The 20,482-nt window shown below is 48.9% G+C and overlaps 2 protein-coding genes across 15 annotated transcripts in view; both read left to right on the forward strand.

Moving 5' to 3' along the window:
• Window positions 1-20,482, forward strand: part of LOC6604665 (ankyrin-2) — a 65,646-nt gene that overhangs the window by 44,970 nt on the left and 194 nt on the right. For 2 of the 14 annotated variants that reach the window (XM_026989855.1, XM_026989856.1), the window contains exons 3-6: window positions 150-10,430; window positions 13,361-13,426; window positions 13,822-14,283; window positions 15,329-20,471. In XM_026989855.1, the coding sequence (XP_026845656.1) occupies window positions 150-10,430; window positions 13,361-13,426; window positions 13,822-14,283; window positions 15,329-20,376 (15,857 nt within the window). In that variant the 3' untranslated portion in view covers window positions 20,377-20,471. Of the gene's footprint in view, window positions 1-149; window positions 10,431-13,360; window positions 13,427-13,821; window positions 14,284-14,491; window positions 14,798-15,328; window positions 20,472-20,482 lie in introns of those variants that run through there. The other 12 variants (XM_026989859.1, XM_026989858.1, XM_026989860.1 and 9 more) reach the window with 12 other exon arrangements.
• On the forward strand, window positions 10,743-13,426 carry LOC6597163. The gene is made up of 2 exons (XM_002022332.2): window positions 10,743-12,984; window positions 13,361-13,426. Exon 1 carries the CDS (start codon window positions 10,772-10,774, stop codon window positions 12,845-12,847), a length of 2,076 nt encoding a protein of 691 aa, XP_002022368.1. The 5' UTR covers window positions 10,743-10,771; the 3' UTR covers window positions 12,848-12,984; window positions 13,361-13,426.

A 20,482-nucleotide genomic window follows, 5' to 3' on the forward strand; every position in this document is an offset into this window, starting at 1 on the left:
GCTTAAACCTGAAGAAAAACCAGCACCAGTTGTCTTGAAAGACGATAAGATCCCCGCAAAATCCGAAGACAAAGCCAGGTCCCCTCTGGATTCAGTTAAGCCCAGTCGTACAGTGTATTCAGACGATGAAAGCGATGAGGAATATGGAGTTCCTAGACCCCAAGAAAAGCCCGCTAGTCAGCCAATTCCATCAGTTGTTCCATCTCTCGTTGCTTTAGAAAAATCTCCTCTTAAACCTGAAGAGAAATCAGCACCAGTTGTCTTGAAAGACGACAAGATCCCAGCTAAACCCGAAGACAAACCCAAGTCCCCTCTGGATTCAGTTAAGCCCAGTCGTACAGTGTATTCAGACGATGAAAGCGATGAGGAATATGGAGTTCCTAGACCCCAAGAAAAGCCCGCAAGTCAGCCAATTCCATCAGTTGTTCCATCTCTCGTTGCTTTAGATAAATCTCCTCTTAAGCCGGAAGAGAAATCAGCACCAGTTGCCTTAAAAGACGATAAGATCCCAGCTAAACCCGAAGACAAACCCAAGTCCCCTCTGGACTCAGTAAAAAGCGATGAGGAATATGGTGATCCTAGACCCCAAGGAAAGCCCGCTAGTCAGCCAATTCCATCAGCTGATCCATATCTCGTTGCTGGAGATAAATCTCCGCTTAAACCTGAAGAAAAACCAGCACCAGTTGTCTTGAAAGGCGATAAGATCCCCGCAAAATCCGAAGACAAAGCCAGGTCCCCTCTGGATTCAGTTAAGCCCAGTCGTACAGTGTATTCAGACGATGAAAGCGATGAGGAATATGGAGTTCCTAGACCCCAAGAAAAGCCCGCTAGTCAGCCAATTCCATCAGTTGCTCCATCTCTCGTTGCTTTAGAAAAATCTCCTCTTAAACCTGGAGAGAAAACAGCACCAGTTGTCTTGAAAGACGACAAGATCCCAGCTAAACCCGAAGACAAGCCCAAGTCCCCTCTGGATTCAGTTAAGCCCAGTCGTACAGTGTATTCAGACGATGAAAGCGATGAGGAATATGGAGTTCCTAGACCCCAAGAAAAGCCCGCAAGTCAGCCAATTCCATCAGTTGTTCCATCTCTCGTTGCTTTAGATAAATCTCCTCTTAAGCCGGAAGAGAAATCAGCACCAGTTGCCTTAAAAGACGATAAGATCCCAGCTAAACCCGAAGACAAACCCAAGTCCCCTCTGGACTCAGTAAAAAGCGATGAGGAATATGGTGATCCTAGACCCCAAGGAAAGCCCGCTAGTCAGCCAATTCCATCAGCTGATCCATATCTCGTTGCTGGAGATAAATCTCCGCTTAAACCTGAAGAAAAACCAGCACCAGTTGTCTTGAAAGACGATAAGATCCCCGCAAAATCCGAAGACAAAGCCAGGTCCCCTCTGGATTCAGTTAAGCCCAGTCGTACAGTGTATTCAGACGATGAAAGCGATGAGGAATATGGAGTTCCTAGACCCCAAGAAAAGCCCGCTAGTCAGCCAATTCCATCAGTTGTTCCATCTCTCGTTGCTTTAGATAAATCTCCTCTTAAACCGGAAGAGAAATCAGCACCAGTTGTCTTAAAAGACGATAAGATCCCAGCTAAACCCGAAGACAAACCCAGGTCCCCTCTGGATTCAGTTAAGCCCAGTCGTACAGTGTATTCAGACGATGAAAGCGATGAGGAATATGGAGTTCCTAGACCCCAAGAAAAGCCCGCTAGTCAGCCAATTCCATCAGTTGTTCCATCTCTCGTTGCTTTAGAAAAATCTCCTCTTAAAACTGAAGAGAAACCAGCATCAGCTGACTTGAAAGACGGTAAGATCCCAGCAAAACCCGAAGACAAACCCAAGTCCCCTCTGGACTCAGTAAAAAGCGATGAGGAATATGGTGTTCCTAGACCCCAAGAAAAGCCCGCTAGTCAGCCAATTCCATCAGTTGTTCCATCTATCGTTGCTGGAGATAAATCTCCTCTTAAACCTGAAGAGAAACCAGTACCAGTTGTCTTAAAAGACGATAAGATCCCAGCTAAACCCGAAGACAAACCCAAGTCCCTTCTGGATTCAGTTAAGCCCAGTCCTACGATGTATTCAGATGATGAAAGCGATGAAGAATTTGGTGAACGTGTACCCCAAGAACAGCCACTCCCTTCGTTTGTTTCTTCTGTAGTTTCTGGAGATAAATCTCCTCTTAAAGACATCCTTGAAATAGTAACGGTGACTGAGTCCAAGGCAGAAGAATTTGCAAGCTATACTAAAACAAATATTGCCACAGTGGTCTCGAAGACTTCCGATTTGATTACAAGTTCATTCACTGACGACAAACCCAAACTAACTGACTTGGAGGACGATAAGCCCATTGACTTGAAAGACGATAGGGTCCAAGCTAAGCACGGTGATAAACCCAAGTCCCCTCTTGACTCAGTTAAGTCTAGTCTCATAGTGTATTCAGACGATGAAAGTGATGAGGAATATTGTGTTCCTAGACCCCAACAAATGCCTGCTAGTCAGCCAATTCCATCAGTTGTTCCATCTCTCGTTGATTTAGATAAATCTCCGCTTAAACCTGACGAGAAATCAGCACCAGTTGTCTTGAAAGACGACAAGATCCCAGCTAAACCCGAAGACAAACCCAAGTCCCCTCTGGATTCAGTTAAGCCCAGTCCTGCGATGTATTCAGATGATGAAAGCGATGAAGAATTTGGTGATCGTAGACCCCAAGAAAAGCCACTACCTGCGTTTGTTTCTTCTGTAGTTTCTGGAGATAAATCTCCTCTTAAAGATATCCTTAAACTAGAAACGGTGACTGTGTCCAAGGCAGAAGAATTTGCAAGCTATACTAAAGCAAATATTGCCACTGTGGTCTCGAAGACTTCCGATTTGATTACAAGTTCATTCACTGACGACAAACCCAAACTAACTGACTTGGAGGACGATAAGCCCATTGACTTGAAAGACGATAGGGTCCAAGCTAAGCACGAGGATAAACCCAAGTCCCCTCTTGACTCACTTAACTCTAGTCTCATAGTGTATTCAGACGATGAAAGCGATGAGGAATATCGTGTTCCTAGACCACAAGAAAATCCCGCTAGTCAGCCAATTCAATCAGCTGATCCATATCTCGTTGCTGGAGATAAATCTCCGCTTAAACCTGAAGAAAACCCAGCACCAGTTGTCTTGAAAGACGATAAGATCCCCGCAAAACCCGAAGACAAACCCAGGTCCCCTCTGGATTCAGTTAAGCCCAGTCGTACAGTGTATTCAGACGATGAAAGCGATGAAGAATATGGAGTTCCTAGACCCCAAGAAAAGCCCGCTAGTCAGCCAATTCCATCAGTTGTTCCATCTCTCGTTGCTTTAGATAAATCTCCTCTTAAACCGGAAGAGAAATCAGCACCAGTTGTCTTAAAAGACGATACGATCCCAGCTAAACCCGAAGACAAACCCAAGTCCCCTCTGGACTCAGTAAAAAGCGATGAGGAATATGGTGTTCCTAGACCCCAAGAAAAGCCCGCTAGTCAGCCAATTCCATCAGTTGTTCCATCTATCGTTGCTGGAGATAAATCTCCGCTTGAAACTGAAGAGAAACCAGCATCAGCTGACTTGAAAGACGGTAAGATCCCAGCAAATCCCGAAGACAAACCCAAGTCCCCTCTGGATTCAGTTAAGCCCAGTCGTACAGTGTATTCAGACGATGAAAGCGATGAGGAATATGGTGTTCCTAGACCCCAAGAAAAGCCCGCTAGTCAGCCAATTCCATCAGTTGTTCCATCTCTCGTTGCTTTAGAAAAATCTCCTCTTAAACCTGAAGAGAAATCAGCACCAGTTGTCTTGAAAGACGACAAGATCCCAGCTAAACCCGAAGACAAACCCAAGTCCCCTCTGGATTCAGTTAAGCCCAGTCCTGCGATGTATTCAGATGATGAAAGCGATGAAGAATTTGGTGATCGTAGACCCCAAGAAAAGCCACTACCTGCGTTTGTTTCTTCTGTAGTTTCTGGAGATAAATCTCCTCTTAAAGATATCCTTAAACTAGAAACGGTGACTGTGTCCAAGGCAGAAGAATTTGAAAGCTATACTAAAACAAATATTGCCACTGTGGTCTCGAAGACTTCCGATTTGATTACAAGTTCATTCACTGACGACAAACCTAAACTAACTGACTTGGAGGACGATAAGCCCATTGACTTGAAAGACGATAGGGTCCAAGCTAAGCACGAGGATAAACCCAAGTCCCCTCTTGACTCAGTTAAGTCTAGTCTCATAGTGTATTCAGACGATGAAAGTGACGAGGAATATGGTTTTCCTAGACCCCAAGAAAAGCCCGCTTGTCAGCCAGTTCCATCAGTTGTTCCATCTCTCGTTGCTTTAGATAAATCTCCTCTTAAACTTGAAGAGAAACCAGCACCAGTTGTCATAAAGGACGATAAGATCCCAGCTAAACCCGAAGACAAACCCAAGTCCCTTCTGGATTCAGTTAAGCCCAGTCCTACGATGTATTCAGATGATGAAAGCGATGAAGAATTTGGTGAACGTGTACCCCAAGAACAGCCACTCCCTTCGTTTGTTTCTTCTGTAGTTTCTGGAGATAAATCTCCTCCTAAAGACATCCTTGAAATAGTAACGGTGGCTGAGTCCAAGGCAGAAGAATTTGCAAGCTATACTAAAACAAATATTGCCACTGTGGTCTCGAAGACTTCCGATTTGATTACAAGTTCATTCGCTGACGACAAACCTAAACTAACTGACTTGGAGGACGATAAGCCCATTGACTTGAAAGACGATAGGGTCCAAGCTAAGCACGAGGATAAACCCAAGTCCCCTCTTGACTCAGTTAAGTCTAGTCTCATAGTGTATTCAGACGATGAAAGTGACGAGGAATATGGTTTTCCTAGACCCCAAGAAAAGCCCGCTTGTCAGCCAGTTCCATCAGTTGTTCCATCTCTCGTTGCTTTAGATAAATCTCCTCTTAAACCTGAAGAGAAACCAGTACCAGTTGTCTTAAAAGACGATAAGATCCCAGCTAAACCCGAAGACAAACCCAAGTCCCTTCTGGATTCAGTTAAGCCCAGTCCTACGATGTATTCAGATGATGAAAGCGATGAAGAATTTGGTGAACGTGTACCCCAAGAACAGCCACTCCCTTCGTTTGTTTCTTCTGTAGTTTCTGGAGATAAATCTCCTCTTAAAGACATCCTTGAAATAGTAACGGTGACTGAGTCCAAGGCAGAAGAATTTGCAAGCTATACTAAAACAAATATTGCCACTGTGGTCTCGAAGACTTCCGATTTGATTACAAGTTCATTCACTGACGACAAACCTAAGCTAACTGACTTGGAGGACGATAAGCCCATTGACTTGAAAGACGATAGGGTCCAAGCTAAGCACGAGGATAAACCCAAGTCCCCTCTTGACTCAGTTAAGTCTAGTCTCATAGTGTATTCAGACGATGAAAGTGACGAGGAATATGGTTTTCCTAGACCCCAAGAAAAGCCCGCTTGTCAGCCAATTCCATCAGTTGTTCCATCTCTCGTTGCTTTAGATAAATCTCCTCTTAAACCTGAAGAGAAACCAGCACCAGTTGTCATAAAGGACGATAAAATCCCAGCTAAACCCGAAGACAAACCCAAGTCCCTTCTGGATTCAGTTAAGCCCAGTCCTACGATGTATTCAGATGATGAAAGCGATGAAGAATTTGGCGAACGTGTACCCCAAGAACAGCCACTCCCTTCGTTTGTTTCTTCTGTAGTTTCTGGAGATAAATCTCCTCTTAAAGACATCCTTGAAATAGAAACGGTGACTGAGTTCAAGGCAGAAGAATTTGCAAGTTCTACTAAAACAAATATTGCCACTGTGGTCTCGAAGACTTCCGATTTGATTACAAGTTCATTCACTGACGACAACCCTAAACTAACTGACTTGGAGGACGATAAGCCCATAGACTTGAAAGATGATAGGGTCCAGGCTAAACACGAGGATAAACCCAAGTCCCCTCTTGACTCAGTTAAGTCTAATCTCATAGTTTATTCAGACGATGAAAGCGATAGACCTCAAAAAAATCCCGCTAGTCATCCAATTCCATTAGTTGTTCCATCTCCCGTTGCTTCAGATAAATCTCCTCTTAAACCTGATGAGAAACCAGTACCAGTTGTCTTGAAAGACGATAAGATCCCAGCTAAACCCGAAGACAAACCCAAGTCCCTTCTGGATTCAGTTAAGCCCAGTCCTACGATGTATTCAGATGATGAAAGCGATGAAGAATTTGGTGAACGTGTACCCCAAGAACAGCCACTCCCTTCGTTTGTTTCTTCTGTAGTTTCTGGAGATAAATCTCCTCTTAAAGATATCCTTAAACTAGAAACGGTGACTGTGTCCAAGGCAGAAGAATTTGCAAGCTATACTAAAACAAATATTGCCACTGTGGTCTCGAAGACTTCCGATTTGATTACAAGTTCATTCACTGACGACAAACCCAAACTAACTGACTTGGAGGAGGATAAGCCCATTGACTTGAAAGACGATAGGGTCCAAGCTAAGCACGAGGATAAACCTAAGTCCCCTCTTGACTCAGTTAAGTCTAGTCTCATAGTGTATTCAGACGATGAAAGTGACGAGGAATATGGTGTTCCTAGACCCCAAGAAAAGCCCGCTAGTCAGCCAATTCCATCAGTTGTTCCATCTCTCATTGCTGGAGATAAATCTCCGCTTAAAACTGAAGAGAAACCAGCATCAGCTGACTCGAAAGAAGATAAGATCCCAGCTAAAGCCGAAGACAAACCAACGTCCCCTCTGGATTCAGTTATGCCTAGTTCTACGGTATATTCAGACGATGAAAGCGATAAGGAATATGGTGTTCCTAGACCGCAAGAAAAGCCACTCCCGTCGGTTGTTCCTTCTGTTGGTGCTGGAGATAAATCTCCGCTTAAAACTGAAGAGAAAGCAAAACCAGTTGACTTGAAGAACGAAAAGGTCCCAGCTAAACCTGAGGATAAGCTTAAGTCCCCCCTTGCTTCAGTTAAGCCCAGTCCAGCCGTATCTTCAGACGATAAAAGCGATGAAGAATTTGGTGATCTTAGGCCCCAAGAAAAGCCACTCCCTTCGTTTGTTTCTTCTGTAGTTTCTGGAGATAAATCTCCTCTTAAAGACATCCTTAAACTAGAAACGGTGACTGTGTCCAAGGCAGAAGAATTTGCAAGCTATACTAAAACAAATATTGCCACTGTGGTCTCGAAGACTTCCGATTTGATTACAAGTTCATTCACTGACGACAAACCTAAACTAACAGACTTGGAGGACGATAAGCCCATTGACTTGAAAGACGATAGGGTCCAAGCTAAGCACGGTGATAAGCCCAAGTCCCCTCTTGGCTCAGTTAAGTCTAGTCTCATAGTGTATTCAGACGATGAAAGTGACGAGGAATATGGTTTTCCTAGACCCCAAGAAAAGCCCGCTTGTCAGCCAATTCCATCAGTTGTTCCATCTCTTGCTGCTGGAGATAATACTGCCCTTAAACTTAAAGTGAAGCCAACACTAGTTGTTTTAAAAGACGATAAGTTTCCAGCTAAACCCGAAGATAGACCCAAGTCTCCTCTGGATTTAGTGAAGCTCAGTCCTCCGATGTATTCAGACAATGAAAGTTTTGAGGAATATGGTGCACCCAAACATCAAGAAAAGCCCGCCAGTCAGCCAATTCCGTCGGCTGCTCCTTCTGTCGTTGCTGGAGATAAATCTCTGCATGCTGAAAAAAAACCAGATCCAGTTTACTTTAAAGACACAATCAAAACTCAGTCATTTTCGGTACCTGTTCGTTCTTTTGAAGGGTCACACGAATCTCCATTAAAAGCAGCGGAGACACCAAAACTTTCGAATGATGAGACCATGGTCACGTCGTACTCCGGCGAAAACAGATCCGTTCAGCAGATTGTGGAAGACACTTTGAGAGCAGGCGATGCTGAGGTACTAAAAATAGTAAACGAAACACTTAAGAGTGTTCAGGTCCACCGCCACTTGGGCCATGTGACGGAGCAGTTGGAATCAGAAGATGAGCGGTCGGTGGAGCAGATTGTAGAAGAAACATTGAATAGTGCGAAGATAGATTCTTTAGGGCCTAGGGATGAAAAGTTGTGCCCTAGTAACATTGAGGAGGCCGAACCCAAAGAAGTTCGTCCAATAGCATATTTTGTTAACTTAGATGATGAGAAAAAATCGCCACTGCCCGCCAAGAAACCAGCCGTCAAAACGCAGCAGAAAAGGGTAGCTAAGTCGGAAACGGCAAAAGGGAAAATAGTGAAAGATTCCAGTGCAAAATCAGCAGCAAGGAGTTCTCTGAGTAGGAGGACAGTGGGGGATAAAGAAAAACCAAAGTCCGATATGAAAACTCAGGCTTTAACATCCTCAACGCAGACCAAACAGAAGAAGCCAATTAGTAAGCAAACCGTGACGCGGAAGACGTCTGTCTCGGAAAAACCGAAAGCGCCAGCCAAATCCGAGCCGAGAAGGTCGGTGACGAGTTCCGTTTCGACCACAAGCTCAGCCTCTGCCACAAGCCGTGTGATTAGTGAGATACATTTCGAGCGGTCTGCCAGTCCCGCATCCAGTTCTATATTCTACGAGAGTCACCCGCAAGGCGAGGGCAGTCGCTCAACCACGCCGAGGCCTAGGGTGAAAACAGATGTCACACGAATACCCTACAATACCTCAATTCGATCGTTGAGCCCCTCGTCCAAGTCAACGAAGTCAGCTAGAGTTACAGCTGCCTCGTCAGTGAAACAGACAGCCACAAAACAATCTAAGACGACTACCAATCGATCTACCAAAGAGCTTACAGGAAGCACTGCTAAGAAGACCGACAGCAAAATCAGTCAAGAGCATGTGGAGACGAAGCGAATGATAACCCCGACACCCATTGCCACACACAGATATATGCAGCCCACTTTGTCTCACAATATCCGATATGGGTTGAGTGGCGATGCCGAGGGCCAGAGGGTCTCTCCGGCTCCGCCAAAGTCCCCAGCACCGCCGAAATCGCCGGCCCCGCCTCAGACCAAAAGTACGTACAGAACCCAGACAAGTATGACAAGTGCCTTGACAAAGTCCACATATTTGGAACGAAAACAGAAGAATTCTATCGTCGAGAAGGTGCAGCCCCAAGCGCATTCCCAAATCAAGAGAGGTTCTCAGAGCGACAGCAAGGAGTCGCTGAAGAACACCGGACGCCTATACAAGAGACAGACCTCCAAAGAAAACAAGCTAACAAACGTGATAGGTTCCCAGAGCCAAGCAACCAAAAGCATGAAGACACAATCAGCTAATTCAACCAAGACCATTGCCCACAGAACTTCCATAGAAACCGACAACAGGCATGCGGTGGCCAGCCTTCAGAAGAAGGCCCCCCCAGTCACTATACAGCGCAACAAAGTTCCGATTAGCGCGTCTTCCATGAAAAGGACTGCAGCAGCAAAGCTGCCTAGCAGAAGTGATGAAACCGTCAAGAAACCTCAGATAGACGTTAAGAAAACAGTCAGGCGTACGGTAGCCAGCAGCACGGCCGCCACCAGAACGGTGCAGAGCTCCATTGAGCCGAAGCTGCAGAAGAAGATGAAGGACAACATGAACGAATCAAGCTCGACCAGTGGCAGTACCAGTGCCAGCGGCTCTTCTAACAGCACCCGGCGCAGCGTGCGCTCGGTTACGGTCAGCCGGAAGACCGACAAAGAGATGGCCAACCTAAAGCTGTCGGAGAAGAAAAGAGAACCGTCGACATCGTCATCGACATCGACTTCGACTGTGCGCGTGCACAGGGAACCGACAGCGACAACCGCCGCTGTTAGCACCGTGCTTGTTGATGACGACTGTGAGGTGATAACCATACGTTCCATTAAATCAAGCGATAGTACAAAAAGTTCTACCTCATCATCCTCCGGTAGTGGCAGCAACAGTCGCAAGGTGCTAACCAGCGAGGTTTTCACTAAGACCTTCGGCCCCGACAGGCCCCTAGAGGTGGTCTATCGGCAGCCCGAGTTCGATGTAGATCACCACACCACCATGTCCGTGCGGCCGCCCTCCACAAACGAGCAGCAGCGGTGCATAAACGAGTTTGATGTTAGCTTTATCGATACCACCGATTCCAGTCTTTCCGACTCCGTTGCACTGCCTATGTTCGGCGCTGGCGAACCGGAGCGCCTGCTGGCCGCCAGTCCCGGCTCTCCCAAGCCGACCCGTAGTCCCCTGGCGCTCGTCGAGGAGACGTTGCGCCGCCAGCAGCAGCACCTACACCATCAGCAGCAGCATCCGCAGCCCCATCACCACAGTGCACTCGTGGCAGGGGCAGGGCCTGGGGCAGGACTAGGCGCCTCTGCCTTAGACCCTTCGCTGCAGCTGCATGTGGAGAGCGGCAGTATTGTGGTTGAGACTGAGGTGGAGAAGAGCAGCACATCCAAAGGTAAATATGGGAAGACACTTGATGATAGGCATAGAGCACTTTGAACTTTGATCTTAAGAATAGCTTAGCTACGATACCCATCACACTCAGGGCTTATATTCCGAATGCAACTTTTCTTATTGATATACTCGTACATACTATTTATGAAATGCTTTCACTTAATCTAACTTTAACTTGTTCTCCACAAATAGCAAACACAAAAACAAATAACTAAATAACCAACAAATCAAAGCCATAAAACACTATAAGCCCACCCAAAAAAAAATAAATAAAAATAAAAAAATAAATAAAAAAGAAAAAAACGAAAACCTACCCCTAAACGAAAACTTAAATCCAATAAAATGTCAAAGAAACTCCCAACTATATCCGTAACTGCCGATCATCACTCGTCGCACTCCGATGCATCATCATCATCGTCATCCCGTGACTCAGACAGCAATGACATGGACTACGGCCGGAATGGCGCAGGCGGCGTAACCGATGTCGAGGATTTCGACAGTCAGGCAGAGGTCCTAAAGCCCAGCTCCCGACGTGGTTCCGCAAATGCCCTAAACCCCAAGCCAAAACAGCAAAAGGCCAACCCATTCGACAACGATGTGACCGATGTGGAGGACTATGACACCGAGTCGGAGGACGAAGAGAAGAGCGTCGCCTACCCAGAGCTAAAACTTTCGCTGAGGGAGTTCTTACAGCAAGGCCTACAGAACCAGGAAGCCCTCGACCAGGATGGCAAGGAGAGATGCGAAATAAAAGACGGGGACTTCGTGCAAGCACAAAACCTCAATGGCCTGGCCGACTATCTGACCGACTGTGAAGACTACGACACCGACTCCGAGGTGGACTACGGCTGCGAGAAGTCCGTTTGTGTGGATCTGGACAACGCCGTGGGCGATTTGGGACGCGTTAACATAGCCGATGGCGAAAAGAACCAGGATGACTCCGATGAGTACGAGGATGTGTCCGTGATCAGCGACATTAGTGACTTGGCCTCGGCCATGTCCGACTGCACCGGCATCGGTGTTCGCGGCATGTCCGAGGACGAGGTGCTTGAGGTCTCTGACAGCGGCAACGAGGAAGTCTGCCAGATCGCCTGCTCGGGCAGTGAGTCGGACTCGGAGCAAGGGGCAGCCGGAGGTCAGAGTGTAAGTGAAAGCAGCTATCCCATCGATGTGGCCTTCTTCAGCGTCAGTGGACAGCCGCGTCGCAACTCCAAGTCCACGTTGCCCATGCCTGGGCAGAAGCAATTTCTGCAACTGGCGACTAGGAACGAAGAGGTGCTCACCGACGTTGAGGGCATCGATGACTCGGCGGCGGAGGACAGTTTTGACAATGAGGAGGGCGACGAGCAGCCCATACCACGTGCCGTCATCCTAGCTTCTGGCGATGATGGCACCTGTCTCACGGACATCGAGGACATGTGGTGCGAGGACACTTCACTGGCCAGCACAGTGCCTGAAGTTATTACAGTCTCGCCCGAGGCTTTGCCGTTGCCGCATCGTGAGGTCGTGGAGCTGAAGGAGGACAAGAACGGAGACACGATCACAAATGTCATGCCCATGGACAGCAACTACGAGTTTGGCATCTACAACCACCAGAAAGATACCGTCCACACCGACTCCGAGGACTACTCGTGCGCCGAAGATTGGAGTCTGAGTCACTCAGTCGCTGAAGAGGCTGCTGTGGGTGGGCCAGGTCTGATCGAAAATGAGGTCATCGTTTCTAATGAGCTGATGAAGCAGCAGCAGAACAAACGCCTGGAGGTCCACTCTAACGCCGAGTCCGTGACCGATGTGGAGGAGATATTTGTTCCCGGTACGAACCGTCGTAAGAAGTTGAAAACACGCACCCTGAGCAAAGGCAAGAACAAACTGCTGGATGTGGCCAAGACCAAGGAGGAGGGCATCACCGATGTCGAGGACATGGACCTGAGTGAGTGCGGTCTGCCCCCTGGAGTGAGGCGCGTAGACCAACTGAAGCACCAGGCCAAGGGTTCGAAAAACTCCGATGCCGAGGACATATCCACCGACGATGTATCTGATATTTCTGATGGTTCCGATCCACCACCGCACCCACCGACAACTGAGAGGGCGTGCAACAAGAGCAAGCTCCAGCCGCTCCACTTGCGGCTGCTCAAGGAGGATGTGGTGAGCCAGCAGAACACCGACACCGAGGACGTTCAGCTGCCTTCGGATGCCGAGGATGCCCTTGAGGATCCTCCAGTCATCCTCGTGGCGAACAGCGATAGCAAGGAGCTGAACGACATGCTGAATGAGAGCTACACCGTGGTGCACGAGAAGAGTGGCCGCAGGTTCAACAGCGAGTCCGAGAAGCTGCACATAAAAGGCATGATTCGTGATGCCCATACCGACGTTGAGTATGTTGAGTCCGACGAGTCAGCCGCTAGAGGAGGCAACTAGTGTCTTCTCCGTGCCCTGGTCTGCTCCGAAACGATTCGGTCCCAGCTGTTGCTAAAAAGCATCTCAACAATAGTTCATAAGTGTTCATTGATACGAAAGTCCTACTGACAAACCCAACACATACACTCAAGCATTTTGTAAGTAAAGCCAAAAAATACCAAGCATTTTCGTTAAAAACTTATAGCCACACTCAAAGCAGCAAAAAGCCTAATCCCAACTCGCATTGCCACCATCCTTCGCCCCCAATCTCTGTGCCCCGTGTCATACTAACTGTTACTGTTACTAACAACTACTAATCAACGTTCAACTAACATTTACACTGTTTTTCCTAGTGCTAACAGAAACGTTCTTTGGAATCCGTTTTTTGTTTATGAACTTGCCTTATCAGTTGTGTGTAAATCATTCCATTATCATTTCGTTTGTAGCGTAAATTAATGTAGCCCTTAGGTCACTTTTGTGTTTCCTGCCTCACAGCTCGTTGAATGTATCTAATCGTTGTCCTGTCTGTTCCAGAAACCCTTCAGGAGAAATTAATCGACACATCCATTCTGGATACCGAAACGAGCTCACAGCAAATCGGTAAGTCCTCCCAAACTATTTCATGTATAGTATATATGTCGAATATACTCGTATTTGTGTTGTTTGCAAACATTCCATAACGCTTCATTAAGTTATTAAATCTTATTAGTTTACAAAATGCAATTAAAGCTCATTGAGACAACCAATTGACCAGCCACGACTCAGTGCTAAAGATCTCACTTCACCAACCAAATCACCGCCATCTCGTATCTCCATCTGCTATCACACCACGCTAACCTTAAAACGGCACTAACCATCGTATCGTATCCACTCGCTTCTCATGCGCTTCATGATTTCCCAGCTTGCTTTTCCGATCTCATTCGATCTGTATCTCTATCTCTATCTGTCCAATCTATCTACCTATCTACCAATGAATCTGTGCAATTGTCTTGCAGGTGATGTTAAAGTTGGTGGTGGTGGAGGTGCAGGTGGAGGTGATAATGATGATGATGGTGCAGATCTTGTGGCACGCATTCGCGAGGAAGCTACTATCCTGGTGGATAGCGTGCTCGAAGAAAGCGTTGAGATCATTGAGAGTCACGGCATTGGCCACCAGCACCAGGCCAATGGCCACGAGTTCGTTAAGCAGGAATACAACTCGGAGAGTGACAACTATGCCATCACATGCGACGACATTGACGGCGTTGATGTCATCAAATCGCCCACAATCGAGTCCATGTCGGGCAAGTCATTCGATGATAACATGAGCTTCACCGACGAGCACATACATTTACCCTTGCATGTCCAAAACATAACCGCCACGACCACGACCACAGTAACCACTCAATACCAACAGCAACAAGCGCAGCCTCAGTCGCACTCCCAAGCTGCTGCCACAACTTCATCAACGGCAAAAGGTAAAATACATACTATCCCGTCTAGAGTCTTAGAGCTTTGCGCTAGTCATACGATAGAATACTAGAAGATAGGCTCGTTTCTGGCACTAGGCGAAATATAACCCATTGTGTTGCTTAGTCCGTTGGCTATAACCGTTCTCCCGTATTGTTTGCTCCCATTCCCGTTGCCATGTGTCATGTCACCATCCACTACCCGAACCAATGCCAGTTACAGAACCAGAACCAGTACCAGTACCTGTAGTGTCTAGTCAAGATCGAATTGAAGACGAATCGGAGACGCGCACGAGACGCATCGAGCGAAAGATCGAGAAGCTATCCACTGACATGGACGATGTGAGTGCGAAGTTCGACGAGGCCTTCGAGTCGGCTGTGCACGAGGATGAGATCAGTGCCCTGCAGGGCGACTTTTCCAAGCTCAGCTGGGACGACAGCGTGTCGCCCACGACCAACACAATGGCCGACATGGCCCACAACCAGATAACACCCGACAATGACATTCAAGAGCTGACCGCAGGTATCATAAGCAAATGCGAATAACCTATGCTTTCATATTGTATAGTATTTTGTATAGTACTCGTATTGCCATTGCTGACTCGTACAGAGCATAGAGACATACCTATGTATGTACCCCTTATGTGTTCGTATGAAGTGGTGTCCAAGTGGCGGCCAATAATGACTTTTTGTTCAAGTTGAGCTCTAATTGCATTTATCCTATTCAGTTGTTGTTTTAGTTTATACTCATGTTAACTCATGGAAATATGCATGTCGAACCTATCATCCTCTCTCTCTCTTTACCCCCATCTCTATAAACATATCTATCTATCTATCAATCTATCTACTCGTATCTTATGCTAACCAATCAACATATACATATTTATCGTACTCCTCGAATGCATTTACCTCTGTTAATCACCCTGTTCTGTTTCCTGTTTCCTATTTCTATCCTCTATAATCGTATGATTGTGTTTACTCTTTCTCATCTTTTGTTCTCGACTTTCACAACACTTTTAAAACTGCTTTTGTTTTCACACCTATTGTTTTGTAGAAGCAGGCGGCGATTTACCAATCTCAAGTGAAACCACTCCCGTACCACCGTCGGCTGTCGTGGCAGCCACAGTCGCCACAGACAAAGAAACAGCTGATGAGCCGGCGGTAGAATCCAGTTTATTTACTGCCACCAGCCACGACACACCCACACCAAAGCCACGAGTTCTTAAAGCCAGCTCCCCCGTCTCCGAAGGCACTGGCACCGATAGCACCACCACCACTATTCCCAGCCAAGTGCAGAAATCCGACATACCGATCGATATAAGTTTTGATGCCGCTGCACCAATTCCGAAACCCCGTGCCCCCATCAAGCACACGGAACCGTTTGAGAATCTGGCCGCCCTGGCCGAACAGTCCGATAGCATTAGCCTACGCAGCTTCGAGTTTACGGAGGACCTGTCCAAGACGGACGAGCCCTCCACGGAGCTGTCGATCCGATCCCAGCTGCGTGATGTGGTCACAACCACAACTGCTACCACCACTGCCTCAGAGGATCACACGGAGAGCTTCGAGCCGACCAGCGAGATATCAGTGGATGATGCTGACACTGAGAAGTCAGAGGCTGCCGAGAAGACCACCAGCTTTTATATAGGCGAATCAAGTCGCAATGTCATCACCAAGACCACAACGAAGTCAGCGGGTGCAACACCCCAGGACGAAGAGGCCGCTACGGATATAGGCATTGACGCCAAGGACATTTCGCTGATGAAGGAGGTTTCCGTAGACTCGGACGAGGCCAACGATATTTTTAAGGAGTACGTGACGATGAAGCGTGATGATGCTGAGGCCGTGGATAGCAAGATAGTCAGACAGGGCTCCGAGACTAGAAACGATATTTTGGAGTTTGAGAATGCCGACAAGGAGAAGGCTGGCGAGCCAATTCTCACCAAGGTGACAACGGAGGAGAGCCTAACCACGTCCACCGGCTCCAGTGGTCGGGCTATCATAGAGGTAGCGCCTTCAAGCAGCGAAGACCCCGATGAGTCCGGCAAGGAAATTCCCGAAATAGTGAATACAATATCCTCCACAGACCGATTTGAACTGCCGCTGGAGAAGAGTGAGTGGGAGACATCGGAGAAGGAAATCCCCAATGCGGGCAAACCGAAGGTGGTGCACTCGCCACAGCAACCACAAGCTACCGCCGGAAAAGATATCGTTGATGAATCACCGGCCAGTGGAGCCATTCGCGAAACACAGGACTCTTCTGATTTGGTGAAGGGTGATTTAAAAAGCGACGTAAAATCGATGCAAGAATCCCCAGCCGGTTTCGAATTCGATACAATGACGCACTCCTTTACCACCGGTGCTGAGAGCGAAGATATTTCGTCTTTTATCGGGATACCAGACATGCAAACGTCAACATTGGACAACACCCAGCCCCCCGAGGGTCTATTCGATACCACAATCAGGGAGACCCTGAACAAGCAGGCGGCAATGGCGCACTATGCTCAAGACGTGTTCGGCCGAGTGGAGAGGCGTGATGATCATGGATCACTGGGATTCGTGTCCACCGGCACCGCCGAAGAACTAAGCTCGATGGAGGAGCATATGGCGAAAGAGGAGCAAGCCTCTCTTGGGTTTATATCTACGGAGACAGCAGAAGACTTCAGCTCCATGGAGGACTACTACACGGAAAAGTTAACCACTGCCAGCTTGGTTGCGGAGGAGATTGCTGCCGACAAGTCCATCACCACCAGCACCTTTGAGGAGATGACATCGGACCAGTCTATCAGGCCGGTCGATGTGGTGGTTCATCGGCTGAAGACCGAGTTATCGCCGGACTCCACCAACCGCTGGTCCATACCCGACGTAGACAATTCTAGCTCCAGTGAGAGCTACCAAAAGAGCTTCGACAAAACCCAGAGCCGACCTCTATCCTCTGACATGGACATCCTACTGACCGCCACTGGCACCGGAACCTCCAGCGAATACCAGACTGCTCGCGATTCCACCTGTCGCGAGGCAACCGAGTACGTGAGCGCAGTCAGCACTCTGAACAGCAGCAGTGGTCAGACCATTAGCTCCCACGAGAGCATGCGCAGCTTCGACTCGCAGTCGGAGACTTCAGCCAATCTGGCGAGTATCGATGTGTCTGAGTTGTCGGAGACATTGGTGGCCTCCTCAGCCGAGGCAGATCCCTTTGAGTCGGAGGAAATGTCTCGCCTGCGTGACCTGCGGGCCGATGATGATGACAGCGATGAGAGCGTAGAACTGCCAGGGTCCTCGTATCCGACTAACGAGCAGCAGAGCTTGATGAAGCGATCCCAGGAGATGATTTTCAAGCCCAAGACAGAGGCGGATGAACAGCCGGTCGAGGCAATTCAAATCGAAGAATATCCCAAGCCCAAAGACGCCGAACGCACCTGGGGACTAGCCTATCCAATGGAGGACAGCAAGGCCGATAGTCCGCGGGAGAGCGAGAGGGCCGAGGACATATTGCTGTATCACGGCGACCCCAGGCGATCTATCGACGAATCCAAGCTGGCATCAAGCCTGGACGAAGGCAGCATTCTCTCGGTCAGCATTTCCAGTACGTCTAACATTGACACCGTTGTTGAGAACTTTGATGACATTATCGGATCGGCAGGCTCGTCGTCACTCACTGGCATCGAGGGCTTCCAGTATGGGCACGATGAACCAATGCCCTCTGCCTTCGTGCCGGAGGATGCCACATTCATGCTGGAGATGGAAAGCAAGGAGCATTCTCCGCAGGACTCGAATGCCAGTACGCCACCCGGCGGAGAGTCAAAGAGACGCGGCCACAAGCGCAACGAGAGCATCTCCGGGGATGCCCTGAAGAACCTGGACAAGGAAGTTGCCTTGCTGGGCGAGGGCAAGGAGTCGGAGAGTGAGTCGGATACAGATCCGTACGAGTCGGAGTATGCGCGCCAATTCCGCTCGCCCAAGGAGCGGAAGAGCAAGAAAAAGAAGCAGGCAGCTGCTGAGATGGACCACAGTGCGGAGCTGGAGAAGCGTCCGTTTACCCCGTCCCAACTGGTGGCAGAGATAATAGTGGAGGACGCGACCGAGGAGTTGGAGGCCGAGGCCGCCATGATTGAGGAGCGTCGTCCCTCACAGAATATGCAGGACTACTCTAAAATACCCGACATCATGGTAACGGAGGAGTTAAAGTCTCCAATTTTAGAAGAGGAGACCGACGACTTCCCCGAGAAGTCCCTGTACAAAGTTCGCACCGAGGAGGAGCTTCATAAGGCAAGCGATACCTCTATGTACGAGAAGGCCAAGGCCGAAGAGAAGGAGCAGGACTTCCAGAGGCGAGTACAGGAACAGTACAGACAGAAACTGGAGGAGCTAAAGCGTGCCGAAGTCGGTGCGGAGTACGATGATCGCAAAGCCCCCGATTCGCCAGACTCCTTTGAAATGGTCGAGCAGCCGGACATATCGGACGAGTTCGTCATCATTGAGGAGGTGGCCAAGGAGGCCAACGAAGTGGATCTCGGCGGCAAGAGCATCAAGATAGCCCCTATCAAGTACGAGCAGAAACACGACTCTGACGTTGAAAAGATCATCATCAAGTCGGCCCCCGCCGACCCCAAGCTGGGATCTCAGCTGTACAAGGATGATCTCAACTTTGAGTTCGAGGAGAGCCCGCCCACGGGCGCCAGCAGCAGCAGCGATCAACAGGAGGAGAGCGATTCTAGCGACACGGCGGCAGCCAACAAGCGGTGGGTGGAGATGCAGTTGACGGACAACCAGCTGCGATATCCCTACGACCTCACTGGCGCCGTGTTGGAGGACATCAAGGAGGAGGATGGGGAGTTCGAGGTCGGCAGTAGTCGCATCAGCAGCTTTAAGGACTCGTTCTCGAGCACACCCGAATACGATGTGATGGCCGCGCGACGGTACCACTCCCGCGGCGAGCACGACGATGTGTCCATGAGCAGTCTGCAGGAGTTCGAGTCCCTGGAGCAGGCCATTTCGTTGGAGAACCGTAACCGAACCCACCAGGGCTCCACGGACTCGAGCAACGGCAGCTTCACACGTCGCTACGTGGTCCGACACAGCGGAAGTGGAACTGCGCCCGGCGACGATGTGTCTATATCCAGTCTAAAGGAGTTCGAGGGCCTGGAGAATGCCTGCATTGAAGCCCATCTCATTGAGATCAAGGCCAGGGAAGAGGCTGCACTACTCTCACGATCCGATGAGTCGAACAAATCGAATGGAAGCGACAAAGGAGCCGCTGGCAATGTTGTGGTAACCAAGGTGACCCGCACAGTTACCCGCACCGAAGTGGTGCCCTCCGGCCAAGCGGAAAACATTGAAGCCCTGCTAAAGCAGAAGCTGGAGCTGGAGGAGGGTGACACTAAGCAGGGATCCGCGTCGGTGAAGATGGCCGACCTAACCGGCACTGAGTTTGAGAACAAGTCTAAGATCGATAGTCAGGACTCCGAAAAGGACAGCATCGATAGTATGGAGATCAGCAAGAGTCACGACATGATGACCAGCAGCATTGAAAGCTTCGATATCTCAAAGGACGCCACCACGCGATCCGACATTGATTCCCTGGAGATTGATAAGCGCCACTCGCGCCAGGAGAGCATCGAGTCGTTCGGTGACGAGCAGCTCGACCTCATGACCAAGTTTGTCAGCGGCGGAGGAGTCACACTGGGAGATGGTCTGACGACCACCACCACAACTACCACTACTAGCACCGATGCTGATGGGCATGAACACACCGTAACGCGGGTGATAACGACCACAACGACTGTAGGCGGCGGTGTTCAGGAACTGCCTCTGGATGAGAGCGGCATGTCGAAGGACGTGTCCATCGACTCCCTCAATCTCTGCGTGGAGCTGACGACCAGCTCTGCTGGTACCACGGCGACGTATCAGACAAGCGCAGGCAACTCGCAAATGTCTGGAAGCATCACGAGCTGTGCCTCCAGTACGCTAATGGAGGACTCGTTCCCTGGTGTGGGTGCCATGTCGTCGTCGCAAATGTCTGCTAGTTTCTGGTCGCACGACGAGTCCACGGTGGTCGAGGATGAGGGCGACCAAGTGAAGAAGCAGCAACAAGGCCAGTAAGGCCAGTGGCGCAGGATGGGAGAGAGAGAATACTCGTACATACCTAGACGTATATGAAAATGGGGCTTGAACAGAGACATAGAATATTTGGCTAGGTAAGCATCCC

Source organism: Drosophila persimilis, unplaced genomic scaffold, assembly GCF_003286085.1.
Source record: "Drosophila persimilis strain 14011-0111.01,24,50 unplaced genomic scaffold, DperRS2 tig00000431-arrow-pilon, whole genome shotgun sequence".
Taxonomy (NCBI): domain Eukaryota; kingdom Metazoa; phylum Arthropoda; class Insecta; order Diptera; family Drosophilidae; genus Drosophila; species Drosophila persimilis.